Source organism: Solanum dulcamara, chromosome 1 (genome assembly GCF_947179165.1).
Source record: "Solanum dulcamara chromosome 1, daSolDulc1.2, whole genome shotgun sequence".
Classification (NCBI taxonomy): Eukaryota; Viridiplantae; Streptophyta; class Magnoliopsida; order Solanales; family Solanaceae; genus Solanum; species Solanum dulcamara.
The window spans coordinates 61676659-61701350 of NC_077237.1; the positions used below are offsets into that span (position 1 = coordinate 61676659).

At 37.1% G+C, this 24692-nt stretch overlaps 1 protein-coding gene across 2 annotated transcripts; it reads left to right on the forward strand.

Moving 5' to 3' along the window:
• Positions 1 to 512: 512 nt before the first annotated feature.
• On the forward strand, positions 513 to 23041 carry LOC129890302 (hexanoyl-CoA synthase-like). Of its 2 annotated transcripts, none has more exons than XM_055965964.1 (15): positions 513 to 620; positions 748 to 1013; positions 1549 to 1678; positions 1803 to 2050; positions 2503 to 2707; positions 3943 to 3983; positions 4129 to 4254; positions 10099 to 10172; positions 12504 to 12724; positions 13262 to 13356; positions 13650 to 13866; positions 21995 to 22120; positions 22195 to 22293; positions 22446 to 22658; positions 22729 to 23041. In XM_055965964.1, the coding sequence occupies exons 2-15, from the start codon at positions 751 to 753 to the stop codon at positions 22837 to 22839; spliced, it is 2169 nt and encodes a 722-aa protein (XP_055821939.1). In that variant the 5' UTR covers positions 513 to 620; positions 748 to 750; the 3' UTR covers positions 22840 to 23041. The 2 variants fall into 2 exon arrangements, with proteins under 2 accessions (XP_055821939.1, XP_055821878.1); XM_055965903.1 differs by having other exon boundaries at positions 525 to 629.
• The last annotated feature ends 1651 nt before the right edge of the window (positions 23042 to 24692 follow it).

Consider the following 24692-nt stretch of genomic DNA (forward strand, 5'->3'; position numbering starts at 1 on the left):
ACTTCCCCCGTCTCATTTTATGTGTCATCATTTGACTTGACACAATTTAAGGAAAAAAAAAGAAAGATCTAAAATAATTCTTAGATGTTTGTGTGATTGTAAATTATTTTATTAAGGATAAAATTGTAATTTTATCATTTCTAGTAATAGTACGATGACATTCTTTTTGAAACAGATTAAAAAAATTAAATGCCACATAAAATAAGATAGAAAAAATATTTTATTTTATATATCTGAAACTAGCACTAATAGTTATACCAGATAATTCCCCGATGTATAAATCATTTCCAACTTCTTAGGGGTGGAAAATAGGTTCCAAATACAGCTTCTTCAGCCTTGTTTCGGGGATTAATTGAGATAAAAAACGGAGAAATTATTTTGGTTGGATTTCTGCTAAATAGGTAAGTATTTTCTGACAACTGATTGTTATATTGATATGAAAATACTGCCAAAAATGTATTTTAATTACGTTACGTAACGTAAATTGCGTCAATCTCTATGTCCATCACATTGTCTTAAAATTGACCAAACAACCTCTAACAAGAAAGACTACAAAAATGGTTATATTTGGCAGCCACCACCACGTTTCCAATCATTCAAATTAAAATAAAGCTTGACAGGTAGTAATGGTAGTTTGTTTTCTCTTCATCTATAACTAATACCCAAAAATTCATCTCCAAGCTGTTTGATTCACCATTTGCTCTAATTTTATGTGTAATCACTCACTAGTGGGTGTGAACTGTGTAGGATATGGCTTATCAGAATTACAAAAGCTTAGATTCCGTCACCGTCGTCGACGTCGAAGCTCTAGGAATACCCTCTGAACTCGCCGGGAAACTTCACGATAAACTCACCCTAATTGTTCGTAATTACGGGTCTGCCACTTCCCAAACATGGCATCATATCTCCAAAGAACTACTCACCCCAAACCTTCCTTTCTCTTTCCATCAGATGATGTACTATGGCTGCTACAAAGATTTTGGGCCTGACCCGCCTGCCTGGTTACCCGACCCGTTAGTACCTCTTCTCTTTCTTTGATTTGATTCTGTTTATGGAATATTCAGACGATTGTCATAATTTCACTATTTTTACACTGATATCAACTTCATGACAGCCGGTGCTTTATCTGGATTTGTGACTGGCTATGCTTGTGAAGCTCACATAGGATAAGTTTGTTAATGTACTTATGAAAAATCTTAGTAACTTACTTTCAAGCATGGAGTTATGTTCAAGAATTTGAAATCAAAGACGCCTAACTTATAAATAGTGATAATCTGGGACTAATGGATAAGTGTACTATCACACGACATGGTAAAGGTCTATTGGATGTCAAAATATCATGCCAATTTTCAGTATTACTCATATACTCTTCGCTTTTTTTTTTTTTTTTTTGGTTGATACGTGAATGGTGATCCTTTTCAGACTGCTCCTACGGGTAGATTTTCCGTTGTTTCATGCACTGTATTTTCAAAAATAATACTGGTATAGAATTCCCGGAACTTAAAAATTATTTTTAATGTCAATTTTATTTTATCTTTTCTGGAACAGAAAAAATGCACGGTTGACGAATATTGGTCAACTTCTGGAAGGACGTGGAAAGGAGTTCTTGGGATCAAAATATGAAGACCCAATTTCTAGCTTCTCTGATTTTCAGAGATTTTCAGTCTCCGACCAAGAGGTAGGTTGAATGTACTTTGAGGTTGAATTCCTGATCATTGGACTTATGTTGTGCTTTCGATGCTAATAATGAATCATGTGTTTGTTGATTCTCTCGTTTCCTGGTCAATCACTTATTTTGCTAGGTATTTTGGAAAACCATATTGGAAGAAATGAATATTTCATTTTCAGTTCCCCCTGAATGTATTTTACGGGTGAGTCCATCTCATCAAGGTGGTCAGTGGCTTCCTGGAGCACGAACGAATCCAGCAAAGAATTGCCTCAGTTTAAGAAAGAGGACTTTAAGTGATGTAGCCATAATATGGCAAAGTGAAGGAAATGATGAAGCACCTGTTGAAAAGATGACCTGGCAGGAGTTACGTGAATCAGTTTGGTAAGATGCATTGGGGTTGTTAATTATTCTCTCTACAAACTGATGTAGTTCGATTTACAAGGATTTGCTAGATCAGTTTTGATCTGATATTGTGAAATGATAACATCTTCTCTAAATAAAAGTTGTAGATTTAAAAACCAGTCAACTACATGAAAATACCACAAACCACCAATTTTAAATTTTTGCAAGCAATAAGATTTAACATAAAGTCCATCAAGGTTCTGTTTGTTCAATTTTCTAAATAGTAACCAGGTCAAACGAGGGATGGGGAGGATGCAGTAGCAGTGAATCGCCAACTTCCTAAATGAATCCATCTAACCCGTTTCATATATTTTTATATTGTTCTATTCCTAGTGGTTTCATGCATGAGGTACTTTCTTCATTGTGCTTTTCGCGAAGTTTTTGATATCTCTGAACCATAAACTTTCTCACAGTTATAACTGTTCTTACAGGGAAGTCGCATATGCTCTTGAAAGCCTGGGTTTGGAGAAAGGATCTGCCATAGCTATAGATATGCCGATGGATGTTAATTCTGTTGTGATCTACTTGGCTATTGTTCTTGCTGGTTATGTAGTTGTGTCCATTGCTGATAGTTTTGCCCCAAGTGAAATTTCAACAAGGCTCATCTTATCAAAAGCAAAAGCAATTTTTACTCAGGTGCTCTATTTATCTAATGAGAATATCATTCTTTTTTTTAGATATTACATCGTATATATGTTCTCGTTTAAGGTCATTAGAACTTCATTGGATGAAATCAAGTTTCTAGCTCCTTTCTATGCTAGCAGTTCTACATTCAGAAAAGGTGGGTTTTAAAGGCTGGACCCACACTGGTGCATTGATTTTGATGCACCAGATAACAAAGTCTGATGGTATTAGTCTATTAGATGGTTCTATAGTTCATCATTCAACAATTTATCCGATAATAACCCAAATTTAACAAAGAATTGAAGAAAAAATGGTTAGAAATGTCCACTGTAATATGTATTAAGGAAGTGGATACAAATGAATCCTAAAAAATATTGAGTTTCTATTTTAGTTAAATTATGCAATATATGAAGATTATACGTGGGACCAAATTAGCAGGACAGGAGACCGGTTGTAAAATCATGGGTTGATATCTTCTTAAAATACTTAGATATGATAGTATTGGATATAATCAATGAGAGATCAGGAAGATATATGAAGCAGTCGCCTAATCAATTTATGTTGTTTCATTATTTTTGAATGTTTTTGGAGAATTTAGTTTGTTAAGCATGTAAAGTCCAGTTGATGCGTTAAAATGATGAAAGAACTTCATTTGAGACTCATGCTGGTAAACACCTCTTTTTTTATTCTCAAAAGAATATATATATATATATATATATATATATATATATATATATGTATATATATATATAGAAATGTAGGAATATTTAAAATATTAGCTTCCAGCAAATTTGTTATGGCTTCATTTTTTATACTTCGAAAAGTAAAACAGTTTGATCGTGGAGAAGTCAACTCTTCATACTCATGAACTTTTTGTCTAATTGTCTCTATTAAGGGTATTTGGAGAATTTCCAAAGAGATCCAGTATTTTAAGGATAAACTACTAAAAATCTAGTTGGATTAACATTCTATGGAAGTATACAGTACAGAAACACTATTTTGTGGCTCTCTTATTTGATCATTGCTTCTTATGGACTCCTCTATGATCAAATTATACTTATTTTAGATTTTATTCCTTAAGTTCGACAAAATTCAAATGGTGAACTTTGGTACAAATCATTATTCTGTCAAACTTATTACTCCTTTTGCATATGCAGCTGCACTCATTCTGCTTCCCATTTCCTTATTATTACTATTTATTGGTGCTTTTCTTGTTTATTTTCGTTTTTTGTCAACAATGTGTACAGGATTTTATCCCCCGTGGAGAGAAAAAGATACCCTTGTACAGGTCATCTCTCTCTTCTCTTTCTGCTTCAGACATTCTGAGCTGTATCGAGGTTCATGCAAGACTAACTGCTAGAGCCAGTAATAAATTATGCATTTCCCCTTTTTTCATGTCTTTTCTTTCTTGACTCACTTGTTGAAAACTGCAGTCGAGTTGTTGATGCTCATTCACCGATGGCAATTGTGATTCCCAATAGAGCCTCCAACTTGAGCATAGAATTACGTGATGGTGACATCTCTTGGCCTGACTTTTTAGACAGAGTGAAAGATTTCAAGTAAGAACTCCTGCCACAGAGATTCTTATGATTTCTTTATACATGTTTAATATAGTAAAAGGAAAATTCTTTATACATGTTTAATATAGTAAAAGGACAATATAATGATTGCTCTTTATTTGTCATGCTAACCTTCTACCCTAATATGCGACCCCCACTCCTTCCTATCTAACAAGAAAGAAATAGTAACAATAGAAAATAATGTGATAATCGAAACACTATAAATAACATACGGCAAGAACTATTAGAGTACGATGACTACTATGCAACAACCTTCGCAAGACAATACAACACTCTACCCCTACTTACCTTCTACCCTAATATGCGACCTCCACTCTTTCCTATCTAGTGACATGTCTTAGGTAATATGAAATCATCTCTCTCTAATACTTCTTCCGCCTATCTCTGCTCCTCCGTGTACCCCCGACAACAAATCGCTCGTGCCTCCTCATTGGAGCGTAAGCGCACCTCCTCTTCACATGCCCAAACCATCTCAGTCTCACTTCCCTCAACTTGTCCGCCACAGAGGCCATTCTCACCTTCTCCCGAATGACCTTATTCCTAATCTTGTCACTCCTAGTATGCCTACATATCTATCCCAACACCCTCATCTCCGCAACATGCATATTCTGAACATATGAGTTCTTGACTAGCTAGCACCCCACCCCATAAAACAATGGCGATCTAACCACCACTCGGTAGAACTTACCTTTGAGTTTAGGTGGTACCTTCTTATCACACAAGATTCCAGAGGTAGGCCTCCATTTCATCCATGTTGCCCCAATGCGATGTGTGTTATCATCGTCGATGCCCCCAATATCCTAGATTACAGTGGTACCTTTCTCTCTTAGGAATTGTTTGTGTGGCAAGCCTTACTTCCACGTCCGCTTCATCCATTGCCATACTGAATTTGCAGTCAAAATATTTCATTTTGGTCCTGCTCAACCTGAACCCTTTGGACTCTAGAGTTTGTCTCCAAACCTCCAACCTAGCATTAACTCTATCCTGTGTCTCATTAATCACTACTATGTCATTCTCAAATAACACACACCTTGGAACCTCCTCTTGAATAGATCACGTTAACTCATCGATCACTAAGGCAAATAGGAAAGGGCTAAGAACTGATCCCTGGTGTAGCCCCATCTCAATTGGGAAGTGTTTCGAGTCTCCTCCCATCGTTCTAACTCGAAACTTGGCTCTATCGTACATGTCCTTTAGCGCCCTAATATAAACCATCGAGACACCTTTTGCCTCCAAGCACTTCTAGAGGACATCCCTCGAGACTTTGTCATGGGTCTTTTCAAGGTCAATGAACACCATATGTATGTCCTTCCTTTCCCTATATTTCTCCACTAGTCTCCGCCTAAGATGGATGGCTTCAATAGTCTATCATTCCGACATATCCAAATTGATTCTTAGAAATGGACACCCCTTTCCTCACCCTCATCTCCACCTCTCTCTCCCAAACCTTCATACTGTGGCTTAGCAATTTGATACCCCTGTAATTGTTACAGTTTTGAATATCACCTTTGTTCTTGTACAACGGAACCATTGTACTCCACCTCCAGACATTGGGAATTTTTGTCGTCTTAAAAATAGCATTAAACAACCCAGTCAACTACTCCATACTTGCCTTGTCCGTGCTCTTCCAAAAATCCACTGGAATCTCATCTGGTCCAGTCGATTTTCCCCTACTCATCCTACTAATAGCACGTTTAACCTCTTCAACCATAAAACACCCAAATCCCAAAGTCTTTCCGAGTGCACCAAATCATCCAACACAATTTCTCTGTCTCCTTTTTCGTTTAAGAATTTGTGGAAGTGTGCTTGCCATCTTTGCTTAATGGAGGTCTCTTCCACTAACACCTTACCTTCCTCATCCTCTATGCTCTTCACTTGATCCAGGTAACGAGTCTTTCTTTTTCTCTTTCTCTCTTTTGCGAGCCTATACAATTTCTTATCTCCAACTTGTCCCCTAGCTCGACATACAAGCGTTCGAAAGCTGCCTTCTCAGCCGCCTTAACCGCTAACTTAGCCTCTATCTTCGTTATCTTATAGACTTCCTTAAGCGTTCGCTTCTCTTCCTCGTCCACGCACTCCACCAACTTTGAATAAGAATATGAAATTAAAATTGTGTTTGGACATGAATTGTATTAGGAAAAAAGTTGAAATTTGTGAGCGAACCACTATTTTACTTGAAATACTCCTCTGACCAGTTTCTCAAAGATCAAATTCGCTATTTGAAGTTGAAGTTGAAATAATGGTCAAGCATGTAAAATAAACATTGATTTGCTGATGATTTTCATTATTACATCTATCTCCAAATGCCTTCTAACACTAGGAGTTCTCTATATTTTCTGTTGGTATACAATTTTCAACAAGATTAAGGGTGTGTTTGGTATGAGGAGATGTTTTCCAATTTTCCTACGTCTGGTTGGTCAAAATTTTTGAAAAAATATTTTCTCTAGGAAATGAAGTTCCTTAAAACTGAAGAAAACGACTTCCCCAGTAGTAGGGAAAACAAGGTGTACAAGTGTCATTCCTTATTGATTGTCTCTCCCCACCCTCCAACACACCCCATCCCTACCACCCCTACCCCCTACTCTCTATCTCCACCTCCCTTAGTATTTCCCTAGATTATATACAAATGCATTGGGGATAGTAATTTCTTCTTATGTACCAACAGAAGACAACAAGTAAGAAATTTACTTATTTCGAGGAAAATATTTTCCATGAAATATTTCCTTCGTACCAGCCACACCCTAAAAGACTCTTTAGTAACATAGGACCTGAAGTAAGCATACCAGCATGACTAAGCCGTAATGACAACTAATTGGTATCACCTATATCAATCTTTACATTCTATTGTGCCTATTTTTCGTGAATCGTAAGTCTTTCGAGACTTCCTTCCATGTTATAGTTCAACCTTGTCCCTTTTTAAGACCTTCAATCACCATGGTCTTACACCTATGCACAAGTGCATGAGTGCATCAAGAGGCTGACGTAGGACTTGATTGAACTGTGTCATTGTTCTGGTAAGAGTATTATCTACTATTGGCCGGAAAAAGCGACCTTCCCTCATTTAATCTGCAATGCGTGTTTCTTGCGCCTTCGTTCGGGTGGGATTATTGTTAATATTATTTGACCGCATATCCATCTTAATATATACATTTATATGAATCTCATCTTGTGGATATTGGACCTTAGAGGCCCAACATTCACTCCCATATTGCATTGCCAATCTTATAACCGTCCTACAGAGCTTGCCTCAAAGTGAAGGTAAGGATCCTTTGGATACATGATCTGTATGTGGTTTAGATCTGCAATATTTTGAAGCTCAATTTGAATCTAAAGTAGTAAATTTGATATAATAAACTACTTTGCATGTCGTTGGGAGCTTTGTTTTTGAAAAGTGAATTGGAGCAGATTAGGTGAAAAATGCTTCTCTGCAAGTAGGTGGTGTCTCTATTACCTCTTCAGACATCAAGTCCTCTCTTGTCAAACTGGCTTTTTTCTCCCTCTACTTTATGTCTCTAGCAAGCATCCTCACCTTTCCACCAATGGCATTGCCCGCGGTCTGCTTCCATAGATGGCGGACCATACCAGTTGCCACCCACCCTAGGTGCAGACTTCTACTGTTCAGCTGCTGGTGAAACCCTCCTTTGCAGCTATACTAGGTGCCATAATGAGCCCTACCTTGAGTTCTGTGGTCACTTACACCACTTTTAGCATGTGTAGTCCTCTGGTGGTATTCTGAGCTAAGGACTACTATGGACAACTGTTGAGTGTAAATGGACTCTTATTGGAAAGTTTTCCCATGGAAAACCAAAAATCAAGCATATTGCAGCAGATTTCATTGTCAAAACTCAAGTTCAAAGGACAAGTTCAGAGGCCTATATTATGCTTGATATTTTCCTGGACTTCAGCTGCTAATCAGACCATAACTCTGTATTTCAATGGAATAATGAGCATTATGGGCATGGGCTTCGACATAAGGTATTCAACTGGTCTCCAGACCTTCACCCGTAGGAGGAGATCTGCGTTGCACCATTATGAGTATTATTGCCAGCTTACCTTGGCATCTGATCGGTTATGATTTCTTAAAGCAAATTCTAGGTCACACTGGAACCTGTTAGCAGTGGGTGTAGCCACAGAGAAGAGCATGCCTGACATGGCGAAAATCTGGGTTGAGGTGAACTTGATGAAGGGAGTTTCTGTAGGTGTTGAAGACACGATATGTGAAAGTTGGCAAAATCTGCAATATGAGTCCGTTATCCATGTTTTGCAGGGTACACATACATCAAAGACATGACATGGACGAATGTAAAACAGAATAATAGATATAGTTATGGAAGAAAGCAGAAAAAAGGTGCATGAGCTGTGAACTGTTGAGACAGCTGAAACTTTGCAAACTAATTCTATTAAATTAAATGAAACCCCTTCTCATCTTGTGGCAATGAACTAAGCAGGTTTGATGTGGAGACTGTTAGAACCATGTTGTTAACACTTTGAAAGGAGGAAAATTAGCAGGTCTAAGCAGCACAGAACCACTTCAAGAATGTTCACACCCTTAATGCGTTCACAGATATGCTAGGAGAGAAAACCGCACGGGCAAACCAGGCAGACTTGCTTAGAATCAAAATCTCAAACGGGAGGAACCAATGGTTGGCGAAATCACAGAAGTACCCTGGAGGAAAAAGAGGAGAAAGTAAAAGGCTTATGGTAAGACACTCAAAAAGACAAACAAGACAATGTTCTACCCAAAAATAGCCAACAATATTAGAACCTAGATGAAGTTACGGAGAGCTACTGAGGACTGTTGAGATCAATGATATTGTCACTATCAACCACAAAGGGCAAGCTAGCAATGAAGTAACACAGAAGGAACATAATCACAATGCAAATACTGAAGTTGAAACTACTGCTACATGGGATAAAATAATCGATCAAGCCCATGATACGAAGCAAGTTGCACCATCTCAGGATCTACAACTACCAGACTTACCTCTCTGTTGAAAATGTGAAGGCACAGATCCCCTCTTCATTGACCGAACTGGAGAAAGGAAGTAAAGGTGTACAGGTTCATGAACTGAAAAAGAAAAAAATGAATCATTACATGATAAACTAGATCTTTTGATTTCAAGGGAAGTAACGGAGAAAGGGAATAGAAACAGAACAATCAGAAATTGACAAGATAAATTAACACATGATATTATTACCACCTTTGGTCCTAGATCATTTAGAATGCAGGAAGGACAAGAGCCAGTGCAAGAGTACATAAAAAGATGCGGCATTGATGGTATAATCTATCCTCAAGAAGATATTCAAATATTTAGTGGAGGGGCCAATCAGAGTTCTGTTAAGCCTCGTTGACAAGAGGAAGGAAGTAGATACCCTCAGAATCCTATCTTGATCATTTTGGATGACTAGATAGGGTTGTTTAGATTTCTTAAAGGATACTAATCATCAACGCATGTTTCATCTTTGTTTGCAACCTCCTAATTGTCTTCTAGTGTTAGGGAGAGGAATCTTCCCACATGACTTAGTTTAGGAAATTGACAATAGGCTTACATCTTTTACATAATCTCAAACATAACTGGGTGGGCTTGTCCACTTTTAGCTTGTGATATGGAGGTATCGACAAATGTCTCCCTGCTTGTTTTGTAATCTTTTCCAAGCTTGCTTCCAACAATTGGATCAGTGCCTAACCCCCCCACCCCACCCCACTCCACCTTCTTAGCTAGATTATAAAAAAACATGTCTACTTTTGTCATTTCTGACAATATCTTCATTTATAAAATGTTACATGCATTTCCCATTGAATGCTAGTTGTTTGAAATGCAGGGGACTTGAGTTTGTTGCTGTTGAACAACCTATCGATGCATTTACGAACATTCTGTTCTCATCTGGCACAACAGGTGTAGTAAAAGTAAAATTTATGTCCAATTCTTTCATGCCAATATATGCATTTTAATTTTGGTTTGAACTGAATGACACTTCCAAAATCATAAAGCTGGGGATATTACAATGTGTAAACAGGATTGAAATTCTTGGGTAAGGATAAATCCAGAGCCTGAAAGAAAGTGGGAGGCAATAGTGACTTAACTCATAGCGTTAGAGGAGTTACTTGCCCTTGTCTGCTGTGGTTTAAGGTGGTACAGTAATGACGAAGATGAATGCTGAGATTGAGGTTCACTTGTTGAGATGATAATGTAAAGTTGAAGAAAAAATAAGTGAGAACTCGGCATGAATTCCCTCAAGCTATTGGAGTTTTAATAAGAATCGGGTTACTTGAATAAATCAAAAAACTATGCGGAAGCAAAAGTACAAAGATTAAAGATAAGAATTGAAAGATATGTGAAATTCGAAAATAAATCCCCAAATTTCTAGATATAAGAACCTTAAATGATCTTTGTATTTAAAATTAACGGATCAAAAATAATTATGATACTAATAGAGTCAATTCAAGAACTTAGATCAAAAAGTGATCTAGAGACAACAATTAGTATAAGTCAATTACCTTCTTTAATTTACTTTAGTAGAAACCAAAGATATCAAGTTAATAATTAATCTACCTCTTAAAGAATTGTTCTTATATGGTTATAAGATAAATCCATAGTCACCACACAGAGGTGTAAAGAAGAGAAACCTCTCAAATAATATTAATCATGTCTTTTGAAAATAACAAATCCACCTCTATAGAATGGAAATAATAACTAGGAAACTTTTAACTAGGAAAGCATGTAAAAATAATGTCAAACTTTTTTCTAAAATTAGCTGTCAAGAAAAAGGAAAGAAGTGGCAAATTTCCACCAAATCTCAACGTTACTTCAACAGTTTCTTGGCATGAAATTTCAGCTCTCTTTTATGCTCCGTGTTGGCCCTCACCTTGCCCTTCATGTGGCCCAATCTTTCGGCTTTTCGACTCAAACTTGGACCATGAAATATATGTAGCACTTAGTCCACTTGTTATAATTCTTGGGTCATTTTTGGGCTTTTCTTCCACCATAAACACCTTGATTTTTCATTGAACCCATCAACTTTAGTGTAGGTACGCATCGTGGATGCTATCGGGTTTAGATAACCATGTTTACATGTTTAAAAAGGAAGGAAAATCAATACCTAATTACAATAGGAATAACTTAAGTTACCTACTATATTTACATATATTCTAGAATATTCACTAGGATTCTAACACTCCCTTTGAAGTCTGTGCATACAAATTGTATGTATCAAGCTTGCTATATATATCACTTGTTCTGGCATTGGCTTAAGACTTGTGAATATGACAGTAAGCTGATCATTTTACCACAAGATGACTTACGGATCCTACATGAGCTTTATGGTTCGTAAGTGATGCCAACTGGTATTTGGTCAGGTTTTTATTCTAAGTTTGCTGACTAATATAAATACTCTTTGTAGGACTTTTGTACAGTATGTGTTTCAGAACTTGTACGCACGAGTTAGAATATTGAACATTGCTTTTTCTTTATCATTTTCTAGGAGAAAAATATATTTTCTTGTTATCATTTACTTCATCCTTGTAAGCACTTATGAATTGTTTATTGCTTTATTTTATTTTTAAAATATGAGTTGTCAAATCTTACACTTAGATTGTGGACTCAATATAGATGTTTTGTTCATGTGATTTTCTTGCTAGCCAAATGTTTCTCCATTCCAAATGTTTCAATATAGCCAAATGTTTCTCCATTCCAGAACTCCAAGACAACACTTTGCTAAAGTTGCTTGTACTTCTCAGAAATCTAGAATAGTTTAGGTCAAGAGTGATATGCAGGTTGTTGTGCCAAGTTGGAAGTGAGATATGAGTGTTTGTATAGGTTTGTGCTTGCAGGGGTGGTTTTTATGATGTTAGATCCCAGTTTAGTGTGATTCTTGGGTTTTCCACGGGAGAACTTGTCAGTGTTGTTTCTCTTTTGGACTTTGGTATCGACACTTCCCCTTCTCTTTTGGGGGAGGTTGAGAAGGAGGTGAGAGGGTGTAGAAGCCTTTGTTTCATAATAAATTAAGGGCTGAAGAAATCACATCAATATGGGTGTTACATTCACATATAGATATCCTCTTTCTAGACAAGAACGGATAATTTAGTAGTCAGGTCAAATGTCGAACTGAAATGGCAGTGTACAATATCCTCTTTATGTTCACCAATTGATTATCAAGAATTCATTGAATTGGTAATGCAAATGAAGCAATTGAATAAATGGTCACACCTAAAATCCTAAATGGTCCAGGAGATCCAAAGGCAATTCCATGGAGTCTCCTCACACCTTTCAAGGCGGCGGCTGATGGGTGGTGCCATATGGATATTAAAAAAGGCGATGTTGTTGCTTGGCCCACTAATCTTGGGTGGATGATGGGTCCTTGGCTCGTTTACGCTTCGTTGTTGAATGGGGCATCCATTGCCTTGTATAATGGATCTCCCCTTGGTTCTGGCTTTGCTAAGTTTGTACAGGTTAATTTCTTTCATTCTTATACTCTCTTGTTCTCCTATTTCATGTTGAACGACTCGGTGAAAATCACTTTGTATCACAATTATATACATTTGAGATAATTGTGTCAGCTAATATCATGTTGCTTTGTTATCTTCTAATCTGGTGTATTTTATTATTGTAACTTGTAAGCAAGGGAAGGCATCTATTTATAAATGTCTTCTTATGTGCATTAGCCTTGCGGCTATACTTTGGGTGGACTATCAAGAAAATAAACAGGCTAAGTTTCTCAATTCCTAGATTTGAACGAAAAGGAAAAAACTGATGAGTAGAAAGAGAACTCTTTATTGCATGTACAGTTTTACAATTTTACAATATTATTGCTACGCCTGTGGGTTCTCACCGACCCAATAGAAGTGAACTAATTGATGCATCACAATCTCTAATAGATATGGTATTTTAAAATCTTTTAGTTGATTCATCGCAAACCTACATTGTTTAAATTTTGAATACCTTTAGTTATTTATGCTCATGAAAAATCTCCCTTGCAAACTAACCAGGATGCTAAAATAACTATGCTTGGGGTGATTCCAAGTATAGTGAGGACTTGGAAAGCGAAAAAATCTCCTGATGGCTATGATTGGTCGACCATCCGGTAGTTTCTAAGCAACTCCCTCATAATGTTTTTGTTTCACCAGGATCCCTATTGGCATCTTCGTCCTTGTTTTACTTCTATTTCTTTATCTCCTTACCTGTTATTTCCATCCAAATTGACTGAAATTGCAGGCTACTTGCACATGGTTGATTCATGAATTTATATTTCAAAATACTGATATTATATATGAAAACAAATATGTTTCCTATACATATGCACATTAAATGAATTCTGCCCAAGTCTGTTTCTCCTTTCCCTTTCTTGGGCTTAATGTAGTTCATACATGATGGTAGTTGCTTTGGCTCCACTGGTGAGGCATCTAGCGTGGATGAATATCTTTGGCTGATGGGAAGAGCTGAATATAAACCGATAATGGAGTATTGCGGCGGTACAGAGATTGGTGGCTCCTTTGTCTCTGGGTCAATGTTGCAGCCTCAGTCTTTAGCCGCTTTCAGCACAGCAGTCATGGGATGTAGTCTTCATATTCTTGGCGATGATGGGTTTCCTATAGTAAGCACTATACAACCTTATATTTGGAACATCAATAGTATTTGCTAGAGCAAACTGCAATTAATATCGTGTGATGCATTTTATGCTTGCCTAATAAGTTCTTCTTAAGCTAGTGAGAGTTGAGTGTTTACCAAATGTTATCAGTTCTCTTGCAACTTCAACTTGCTACTTCTGTCGGGGTTCCTCATAAAGAAACCATTCAGATTCCTGTTTTATTTGGCCGCATCTTAAAACATGCACAACCCCTTATTGCTTGTTATTGTGATATTTTAAGCCGATTGTTAAGAAAATTGACCTCAATTCACACCCAAAAGCTAGCTCGTAAAGTCAGGATTTGGTGTAATCGACAATAACAAGAATAGAGGATAGAAATTGAATTTAGACACAAGGGAAACTCAACAAAGTAGACAATAACTAGATTGAAAGGCCACAAAGTCACCTTCTACACTAGAACCCTAGCACCTAAGAAGATAGCCAAATCCCTTTGCTTCCTCACTAAGTTGGACTTGATCCAACAGCTACGCCTAGTCCACTACCAAGTTCATACATCAATATTATCTAACTTTACTAAATTGAGGAAGTAGGATATTAATACTACGGCTTAAAATAAGCTAATAAAGTCTAAAATATCTCCAGCTAGGGATTAGAAATAATACGAGACTTAAAAAGGGATGTTGGAAACGTTGAGGTTATTCTCGTGATTGCTTATGCTGGGGCACAATCACGGTCCGGTCTTGGGTCAACTTCCTCTGCAATAGTGGACTCTAAGGCGCGATTGTGGACCTCGTCAAAGTCAGCACCTTCCGCTTAAGCAGACTTCTTATCACAATCTCAGGCTTTTATTAGGCCTGGCTTTTCCGTGATAGGGAATAGTGTCTGCGGACATGTCACAACCCAAAAACCGGGGATGTGATAGCACCTATCTAACCCATCGATAGGTAAGCAACCCAAAACACATAATCATAAGTCAGAGAACAAATACAAAAAAATATTACATAAATCTCAAATAATACATAATTCAGCCTCTCATAAAATTCATAAAAAAAGTGAGTTTTCAGAGAATGAAGAACATAAAAATCTGGTTTTCCTTGTTATTAAACAAGTGGAACATAAGTTTGATAAACCATCAAAAAGATATAGATGAAAGCAAAACAACAACTTCATTATAAATTCAGACTAATTGATACAGTTTACAAGCCAACTGAAATTAGAAACCAACTTCTAACGATTAGGGATAAGATAGAAACTAATTAACTTCTAAACAGTAAATAACTGCTCTACAGATACAGAGAACTTGGACTGCTGCAGTTCTTATGCATTTTTCTCACACTCCTTCCTTTAAGAGCTGCAAACTCCCAAGTTTTTGCCTGAGAAGTTTAAATTTATTGCCTGATAAAGGTTTGGTGAAGATATCAGCCAACTGCTCCTCAGTTTTGCAATAGAGCAGAATCACGTCACCATTTTTGTGCACTTCCCTCAAGAAGAAAAGCTTGATGTTGAAGTGTTTTGTTTTTCCATGAAATACAGGATTATGAGAAATTGCTATCGCAGATTGAATGTCCACAAATACTTCAGTACCCTTTGTTTGAATCATGTGCAGATCAACAAATATATTTTCCTCAAACACAACGCTTGATTCACGGCTGCTGTTGCAGCCACAAATTCTGCCTCTGCAGTGGATTGAGCCACAATACCTTGCTTCTTTGAGCACCAGGAAAAAAAAATCTGATCCAAGACTGAAGCAGTATCCAGATGTGCTCTTCATGTCATCTGCGGATCCAGCCCAATCACTATCAGAATACCCAAGTAGTTTCAGATCTAGTATTTTCTGAAACTTGACACCATAATTAATGGTACTTGTTTTGTTGCCTTTAGATGCACCTCACTAGCACAATGCATGAACCTCGATAGAATGCTTACAACATGCAAAATATTGGGTCTTGTAGCTGTGAGATACATCAAACAACCGACTATGCCTATGAAGTACGTTTCCTCCACTTTCTCTGCTCCATCATTCTTGCTTAGTTTCTCTTTTTGTTTCATAGGAGTACTCATCTCCTTGCAATCTTCCATGTTGAACTTCTGGAGAATTTCCTCAGCATATTTCTTCTGGCAAATGAAAACTTCATCCTGTCCTTGCTTGATTTCCATACCAAGAAAATAGGACGTTAGACCAAGATCAGTCGTCTCGAAGGCTTGCATCATTTCTTGCTTGAAATCCTCGATATGCCTTGTGTTACTCCCTGTAACTAGTACATCATCCACATATATAAAAACGCCAAGGATATCAATGCCATTATGTTTAACATAAAGAGTAGATTTTGAAAAACTCTTTTCAAAGCCTAAGCCAAGAAAATGGTCATCTATTCGACCATACCAGGCCCTTGGTGCCTGTTTAAGTCCATAAAGTGCCTTTCTTAGCCTATAAACTGTGTACTCCTTTCCTTTCGCACAAATCCCTCGGGTTGCTCAACATAGATTCATTCCCGGAGAAAACCATTAAGAAATGCTGATTTGGCATCCATCTGGTACACTTTCTAGCCCAATTGTGTAGCAAGAGCAAGAAGTAACCTTATTCTGTCAAGCCTAGCCACTAGTGCAAATGTATCAAAATAATCCACACCAAAAATTTGAGGATATCCCTTGACTACAAGTCTTGCTTTATGTTTGTTCACTGAACCATCAACATTTAGCTTGGTTCTAATGATCCATTTCAACCCAATAATCTTTCTGTCTCAAGGTTGATCAACAAGCTCCCCCAAGTCATGTTCTTCTCAATCATAAACAACTCTTCTTTCATTGCAACAACCCATTTTTCATCATTCTTGGCTTCATTGTACCCGGCAGGTTCACATAGCACTACATTGCATCTCTGATGTATATCAGAGAGTTGTCGAGTACCTTTAACTGGTGAATGATCCACCATTTCATCCTGCAATGAGAGTGATATTTTCCTTTCAGAAACCTTGGTAGGAAACGTTTCTTCTATGTCAGAAGAGTTGAGGACTGATTTCTCCGAGTCTTCCCAACACCACTCTTCATTCTCTATAAAATACACATCTCTACTGAAGATTATATTATTAGTTTGTGGTTGGAAGACCTTATATACCTTCAAAACTGAACTGTATCCAATAAAAACGCCTGGGACATATTTTTAATCTAGCTTATCTCGTTTAACTAGAGGAACATAGGAAAAATAGAGACAGCCAAACACTTTAAGGAAATTTAACTATGGTTTAAATCCATACCAAGCTTCAAAAGGAGTTCGCTCTTTCACTGCCTACGTGGGAAGCCTATTTTGGAGAAAAACTGATGTATTTGCTGCCTCTGCCCAAAATTTCTTTGGCAAGTTCTTCTCGTGCAACATGCATCTGGTCATCTCCATAATGTATCTGTTCCTTCTCTCACTTACTCCATTTTGTTGGGAAGTATAGGGAGTAGTAAGTTGATGACGAATCTCTACTTCCTCACATAACATGTTGAAATGTTGAGAAGTGTATTCCCTTCCATTATCTGTTCTTACAGACTGGATTTTACAATCAACTTCATTTTCTACTTCTTTGAACAATCGGAGCCTCAGCTTCTTGTTACTGATCATTGTTCTTGCAAATGACAGCTTCATCCCAAGTTGATGGCATTTACTGAATCTAGCATCAAGCCTTCTCCAACATTTGTATGGTGGATGACCTGTCTTGTTACAATGCTTACAATAAGGATACTTATCTTTGAGTTTCCAGGTTTTCTTTGGTAGTACTTGTTGGAATGCCTTCACCATTCTTCTTGAGGCTTTGCAAATAATGCTCCCTCAGTATTTCTTTCCTCTCTCACGACCCGTTGTTGTTCTTGAGCTTGCGAAGCATTCAACAACTCTGAAAAGGTGATCTTGGATAGATCCTTAGTGTTTTCCAAAGTAGTTATGGTTGCTACAAATCTTTCCGGCATAGTTACCAGAATTTTTTCTACTATACGTGAATCATTGAACACAGAACCAAGAAATCTTACCCTATTTGCTATGTTTAAGATTCTTTCAGGATAATCTTTGATGGTTTCGGTTTCTTTCTTCTTCTGCATCTCAAAATCTCTTATAAGATTTAGCGCTTTCATACTTCTGATCCTTTCATCCCTTTCATAATCTGCCTTGAGATGATCCCAAATGTCTTTGGCCAACTTTAGAGACATAATTTGGGTGAAAATTGAAGATCTTGCTGAAAATAAACAAGCCTCTGCCTTTGATTTTCTAGTTTTCCTATCTTTCTGGTTCTTGATCTGGGCCATAGTAGGATTGTTAGGCAATGACGGAATTTCATAATCCTTATCGACTGCCTCACACATAGTCATGGCATCTAGATAACTTTCCATCCTTACTACCCAAATCTGATAGTTATCACATTAAAAACATGTGGTGCCATTACTGAAAAACTTGATTCTGCTTCCATGATTGATAAACTTGCCTTGTTGATTTCAACCCTAACTTTGATGAAACACCCATAGCCCCTCAAGAAATAAGTGCTCTGATACCAATTGTGATTTTCTAGAGAATAAAGAACACAAAAATCTCGTTTTCCATGTTATTAAACAAGTGAAACATAAGTTTGATAAACCAGAAAAAGGTATTTAGGAAAGCAAAACTACAACTTCATAATAAATTTAGACTAATTTATAGAGTTTACAAGCCAACTGAAATTAAGAAACCAACTTCTAAGGATTAGAGATAAGATAGAAACTAATTAACTGCTAAACAGTAAATAACTGCTCTACAGATACAGAGAACTTGGACTGTTGCAATTCTTATGCATTTTTCTAACGGAAAATACGAAAATAGATAGAGACTCCCCAAAATCTGATGTCAGTAGTACAAGCCTCTACAAATCGTGAAGTACAATCTTGGTCTAGACAGTATCAGAAACAAACGACATAAAAGAAAGGAGGGATAGAAGAGATCTAGGAGTTGCAGATCAGTCAAGCAACTACCTCAAAGTCTCGAGTGAAAGCTCAATTAGCTACCTATCACCAACCGGTTGAACTTGGCTCAGAACCTGCACACAATGGTGCTGAAGAAAGCAAGGGTGAGTACGAAATCCCCGTGTACTCAGCAACATTGCCGATCGACCCAATTTGAAGCGATGACGAGGTCCGTCCTAAACTGCCCTGCTCCACTATCTTTAACATATACAACTCATTTCATGGAAGACACACGCGGACTAGAGGCTAATGTCAGCAACAATCACATTGAGATCAAGTCCAAGTAATCCGAAATCACTGTGAAATTGAGAAAAGAGTAAGTAAGCCACTTTCACAATGCCCAATCACGCTCACACCATATCAATGCCATATAAACATGAATGAGATAATGTATGCATATGATGCACATGCTTCCTACCTGGCCAAAAACAGAACCTGTATATACCCACTGCCTTACTATAGCTAGATAAGACCCATGGAGGACTCAATCCATATACCACCTCCGGATCTTTCCCGAAGGCCATCGAAGAATATCATATTACTACTCTATTTGGATCCTGCCTGAAAGGCGATCGGAGAGTACCATATCACCATATCTCATAACCTCTGGATCCCGCTCCTTGGGCCGTCGTTGAAACACCATATGATTTAAACAATACAATGCATGAACTCTTATAAAATATAATAAAATGCCTCAGATATAGGAGATAAGATATCATGAATAAATATAAGAATGCCTTCTAGTTGTGAAATGATCAGAGTGTATGTAAAATTTACATATCATGTTTCTCGGGCAAATCATATCATCAAGCACAACTAGCTACATCGTTTATTATGCTCCTAGCATACATAACAATCCTAGATCAATTAGACAGTTAATATCTGATTTCTACCCATAACGTGACACTGGTACCTCAATAAGTGCTCGCCATTCTACTTCTATGGACCCCCATTACCCATTTTTCATATACACGGCCAATCAACACACTAACACTTCAAAAAGAGTCGAAAGAAAGTCTCAACTTAATTTACCAAGTTCAAAAAAAGAGTATCAGCTTGCCTTAAACAAAGCCCGAAATGTCAAGTTAGAGCCTTGCCCTTCTGTAGAGCTTCCGAACGAGCCCAATTTGGTCAAATACAATTTCTACCTAAGAAAACGAATCCGTAGACACCCATATTGTTATATTTATATTCCGGGCCCAAGAAGATAGGGCAAAACTGTAATTTACTTTGAAAATCAGATTACCCATAAGGTAAGGAACTCAAATCTAAATTTTCATCGAGAATGGAGTTCGAATCAACCCCTATATAATCAAAGTACAATTTCGTAACTTTAGGTCCAAAATTCCCAATTTTCATGCTCATACATGGTTCTAAACTTTCTTTAAGAATATGTTTACCCATAGTGTAAGGACCTCAAATATGAAATTTCATCAATAATCGAGTCTGAACCGACCTCCAAATCGAAAAATACGATTTCAAATCTTGGGCGAAATCCCCCAATTTTCTCCAACAAGCTCACAGTTAAAAATGAAAACCAGCTAAAGAAATCATGAAAAATGCCAAAATAAGGATAAAATACTTACCCCTCGTTAAACCGAGAAGAATGCTGTAAAGTTTTCAATTCCGATCTCTAAAACTCCAAGTACGTTCATAATACCAAGTAAACATGGTCTGATAATCAATACACTATTCAGGCATAAAAAAAAGAAATCTGGTCGCTAAAGTCATTTTCCTGTCGCTAAAGTATGAATTCTGGTTGCTAAAGGTCTGCACCAAGAATTTATTTTTTCACTAAAATGACCGTGATTCCCTCATACGACCTCGAAATGCACTGATTCTTTTTTCCATGAATCCTAAATAATTATACGGATCTACTTGTTCAATCAAAACTCCATTTCGTGTTCGTTTGTTCTGTGAGATATCATTTTTGTTCGTTAAAGAATTATTTCATGTTTCGCGGTAAAAATTTGATCTCGACTTACCCAAATTACACCAAACTTTCCAGATCAGTCCTATAACTCATGCTCAAAAGTTCAGAGGTCAAAATAATTTTTCAATATTTTGAACTAAAAACGGACCTTTGAGTCGTCACATTTTTATGCTTAAATAAGGCCAGAACACTTAAAATGTTAAAAATCTATCTGAAACTCATCCGGAACCTCATGGACACAGATCAAATATGCAATTGATTATAAAACATGTTCTGGACCCATTGGAATCATCAAAACACCAATCGGAGGTCATCTTGATTGAATGTTGACCAATGTCATTTCTTAACTTTTAAATTTCCAACTTTCAAACCGATGACCCGAATCACATTCGAAAGTGTCGGGACCTGAACCAAAGGTCCAACTTGCTAAAATATCACCCTTATTTTCTAAAAATGATTGTAGTAATTCTGGTTTGACACTATTTGTAATGACTCTCCTATTGAGAAATTCTATCTAGTAGCATTCGATCACAGAATCCATTGACACACAAAACACTTGAAATTTCATTCTGAGCTCATCTTCCTGGAATGTTGATTTTGGTCAAACTTTTCAACTTTCCACCTTTCCAAAATGACTAAGTCATCCAAAACTCATTCAACCACCTCTGAAAGCGTGGGATCCCCCCAGACTACAAATACCATACTGAAGCTAGGGGAAGGAGTAAAATAGTCAAAATGTACAAAAACCTCAAAATTACTACGAGGGTCGTTACAGGACACGGTACTCTGCACCAAAAAATTCTGATGCTGCATCAGCAGTTTCAAAAAGCTTTCTTGGGATTCAATTTGAGTTCTTTCCTTCAGCTTGACTTCTCCATAACTACACCCATAGCTTCCATCTTCATGAACAAGCCTTTAAACGTCCTTGAATTCCCTTTGCTTGGCTTATAGTAAATGGCTTGATTAAACTTGGCGCCCAAGACTATGTAAGGAGACAACATAGTTCCCTCAACCTTTGTAGGGAACTTAATATCCCCCCCTTCCTGCACGCCCATGACTGGATATCCAGTGCGTGGACATGGACAGCTGATACCATGTTCAAAAATTGAAAATTGAGTCTAAATCAATCCCATAAGCTAGCTAATGAGAGAATTTCCCATCACCCGTAGGAGACAATAGCTCATTCCCTCCACTAGTTGGGACATTAACACTAGTATTTTTCCTTTTGTGTAGCCATCAGATGTTCCTGGGATTGGTGAATTGGCCCTTGGTCCTCTCATGTTTGGAGCTTCAAGTACACTGCTGAACGCGGACCACAATGAGATCTACTTCAAAGGAATGCCTGTTTTGAATGGAAAGGTAATGCATATTATTATCCCATAGTCTAAGCTATTTCAGTTTTACTATCATCTTTGGCACTATTTGTATCTCAGGTTCTAAGAAGACATGGGGATGTGTTTGAACGTACTTCCAACGGATATTACCATGCACATGGTCGCGCAGATGATACAATGAACCTAGGGGGCATAAAGGTCTGCATTTAGCCTCCAAATTGAATCCCAAAGTATATGTTTAGCATTAAGATCCTAGTAACTATGCATATGAATGGACATTTGAGTTGTCAGGCAGTTCTCTGTACTGGATTGCTTCCTTTCCTAAGAGTTCAGCTATTCCATTTTGTCAGGTGAGTTCACTTGAGATTGAGCGCATATGCAATGCAGTAGATGAAAATATACTAGAGACAGCAGCAGTTGGAGTACCACCTGCTGGTGGTGGGCCTGAGAAGTTGGTAATTGCAGTCGTGTTCAAGGATTCAGATAACTTGGAGCACAAGTTGGTCAATTTGATGATTTCTTTCAACACAACTTTGCAGAGGAAGTTGAATCCATTGTTCAAGGTATAGCATAGGCCTGAAAGGTTGTAAGTTCATTAGGAGATATCGTCTCATCTAAATACATAATGTGCAGGTTTCTAGTATTGTTCCTCTCCCTTCCCTTCCAAGAACAGCAACAAATAAAGTCATGAGAAGGGTATTGAGGCAGCAGTTCTCTCAAGCAGATCAAGGTTCCAGACTGTGACCTGTATAATTCACAATGAAGAAACTTTATGTAATAATATAACATTGTAATATGATTCAAATTTTCTTTCTTACGTACAAATCTCATAATATAAAAACCGCAATACAAGTAGTTGATCCATAGATTTATTTTATTGTAACATGTACTTTACATATGAATTACATGCATTCTACTGAATGGAAATCATTTATGCGTGAAATAATCATTTATGCATTATAAAATGGGGATTACTTGTTTTTATCCATCTGAGTTTCAGAATACCTAAAATTTGGAACTACAGTAAGCAATTACGTGCTTGCCTAATGTTTGCCCCATGGAAAACTCCAACTTGTAAAGGGACCAGTCAAGAAGCAAATAGTTCTGAACTAATTATTTCAAGAACAATAAAACTTCAGATAATAGTCATAATACGTTCCTAATTCCATCGCTAAGCCCCCGCGGGTTGGGCATTGACTAAAATAAAAAAAATGAACAAAATCGAGAAAATCTGCCATGTGAAGCAAGAAAATTGAGTCACAGGTGATAAAAAAGTTTCTAATTAAAAAAAGGTAGCATGTTGATCAAGACCAAGTTCAAATCATTTACTAATTAAGGGATTAAGTTAAATGGGGTGAAATGTAATTTTAAAATTTGTTAAACTTTTAAAAAATATAATTTTTTCTACACTTTTCTAATAGGACCCCAACTGACCCATTTCAAATCAGTCAATCTCCTCTTTCAAAAAATAAAACTGTTCATCTTCCTCTCCAAAGAACTCTGTCTCTTCTCCAAAGTTCTTCAAGTTTTCTCTTCGTCTTCGTCTTCTTCGTCTCGCGCTTTGCTCTTCATCTTCGTCGTCTTCTTCTCTTGTCCTCGATATTGTCATTGCAGAGGTAAAAATTTCTCCAAATAGTTATGGTTTTGAGTTTGAGTTTTCATAGTTTTTTTGTTAAAAAAAGAATATGCATCTTGTGTGTGTGCTATGTTTATTGTTTCTCCAAATATTTCATAGTTTATTGTTGTGTTGTTTTTTTGCCCTAATACATTGTATTCATTATTGTGATGGTGTGTACATTGATGAGATCTGAAGAAATAAATGATGTATGAATGACATAGTAGAAAAAATAATAGTAAAAAGGTGTATAGTTGCTACAACAATTTCTAAATTTATTTGATTTTTTTCAATAGACGAGGTACTTGCTGTAACCACCCTCTCAGCTGTTGAAGAAAAATCATTAGTTGCTTAATAAGTCACAAAAATTTAAGTAGTTGATGAACCAACCACTTAAATTGCCGCAACAAATTTCTTAACTTGCAACCTTAAGTTGTCGCAACAACTTAAGTAATTGATGAAACAACTGCTTAAATGGCTTCATTAAGTACCTTAAGTTGCTTCATTAATTTACTACCCTTCCATTCTAGGACCAGCTCATTTGGGAATTGGAACTTAACAACTCGGGTTCTACAATCAATAGAAGCATAACATGCATATAACCAATCTATACCAAGGATAACATCAAAATCGGTCATCTCAAACTCAACTAGATCACATAGGATAACTTTATGGAAGACTGAAACCGAACAATTTCTATAGACTCTTTTAGCCACAATCGACTCACCTACGAGAGTATAAATGGAGAAAGGCTCTAACAATATTTTGGGACTCACATCAAATCTCATTGCCACATAAGAAGAAAGAAAAGATAAGTTTGCACCCAGATCTTGCAAAGCATAAACATCATAGTGAAAGACCTGTAACATACCGGTAACAACATCAGACATCTCCTCCACCTCTTGCCTACCATGGAGAGCATAGAACCTATTATTGCGTTGACCACCCTTTGGTTGCACTTGTCCACCTTGAGCAACTTGGA

Coding starts and splice junctions, on each gene's coding strand:
- LOC129890302 (XM_055965903.1), top strand. Junction 1,014..1,548: donor CCTGCCTGGTTACCCGACCC/GTTAGTACCTCT, acceptor TTTCTGGAACAG/AAAAAATGCACGGTTGACGA. Junction 10,173..12,503: donor GTTCTCATCTGGCACAACAG/GTGTAGTAAAAG, acceptor TAAATGGTCCAG/GAGATCCAAAGGCAATTCCA.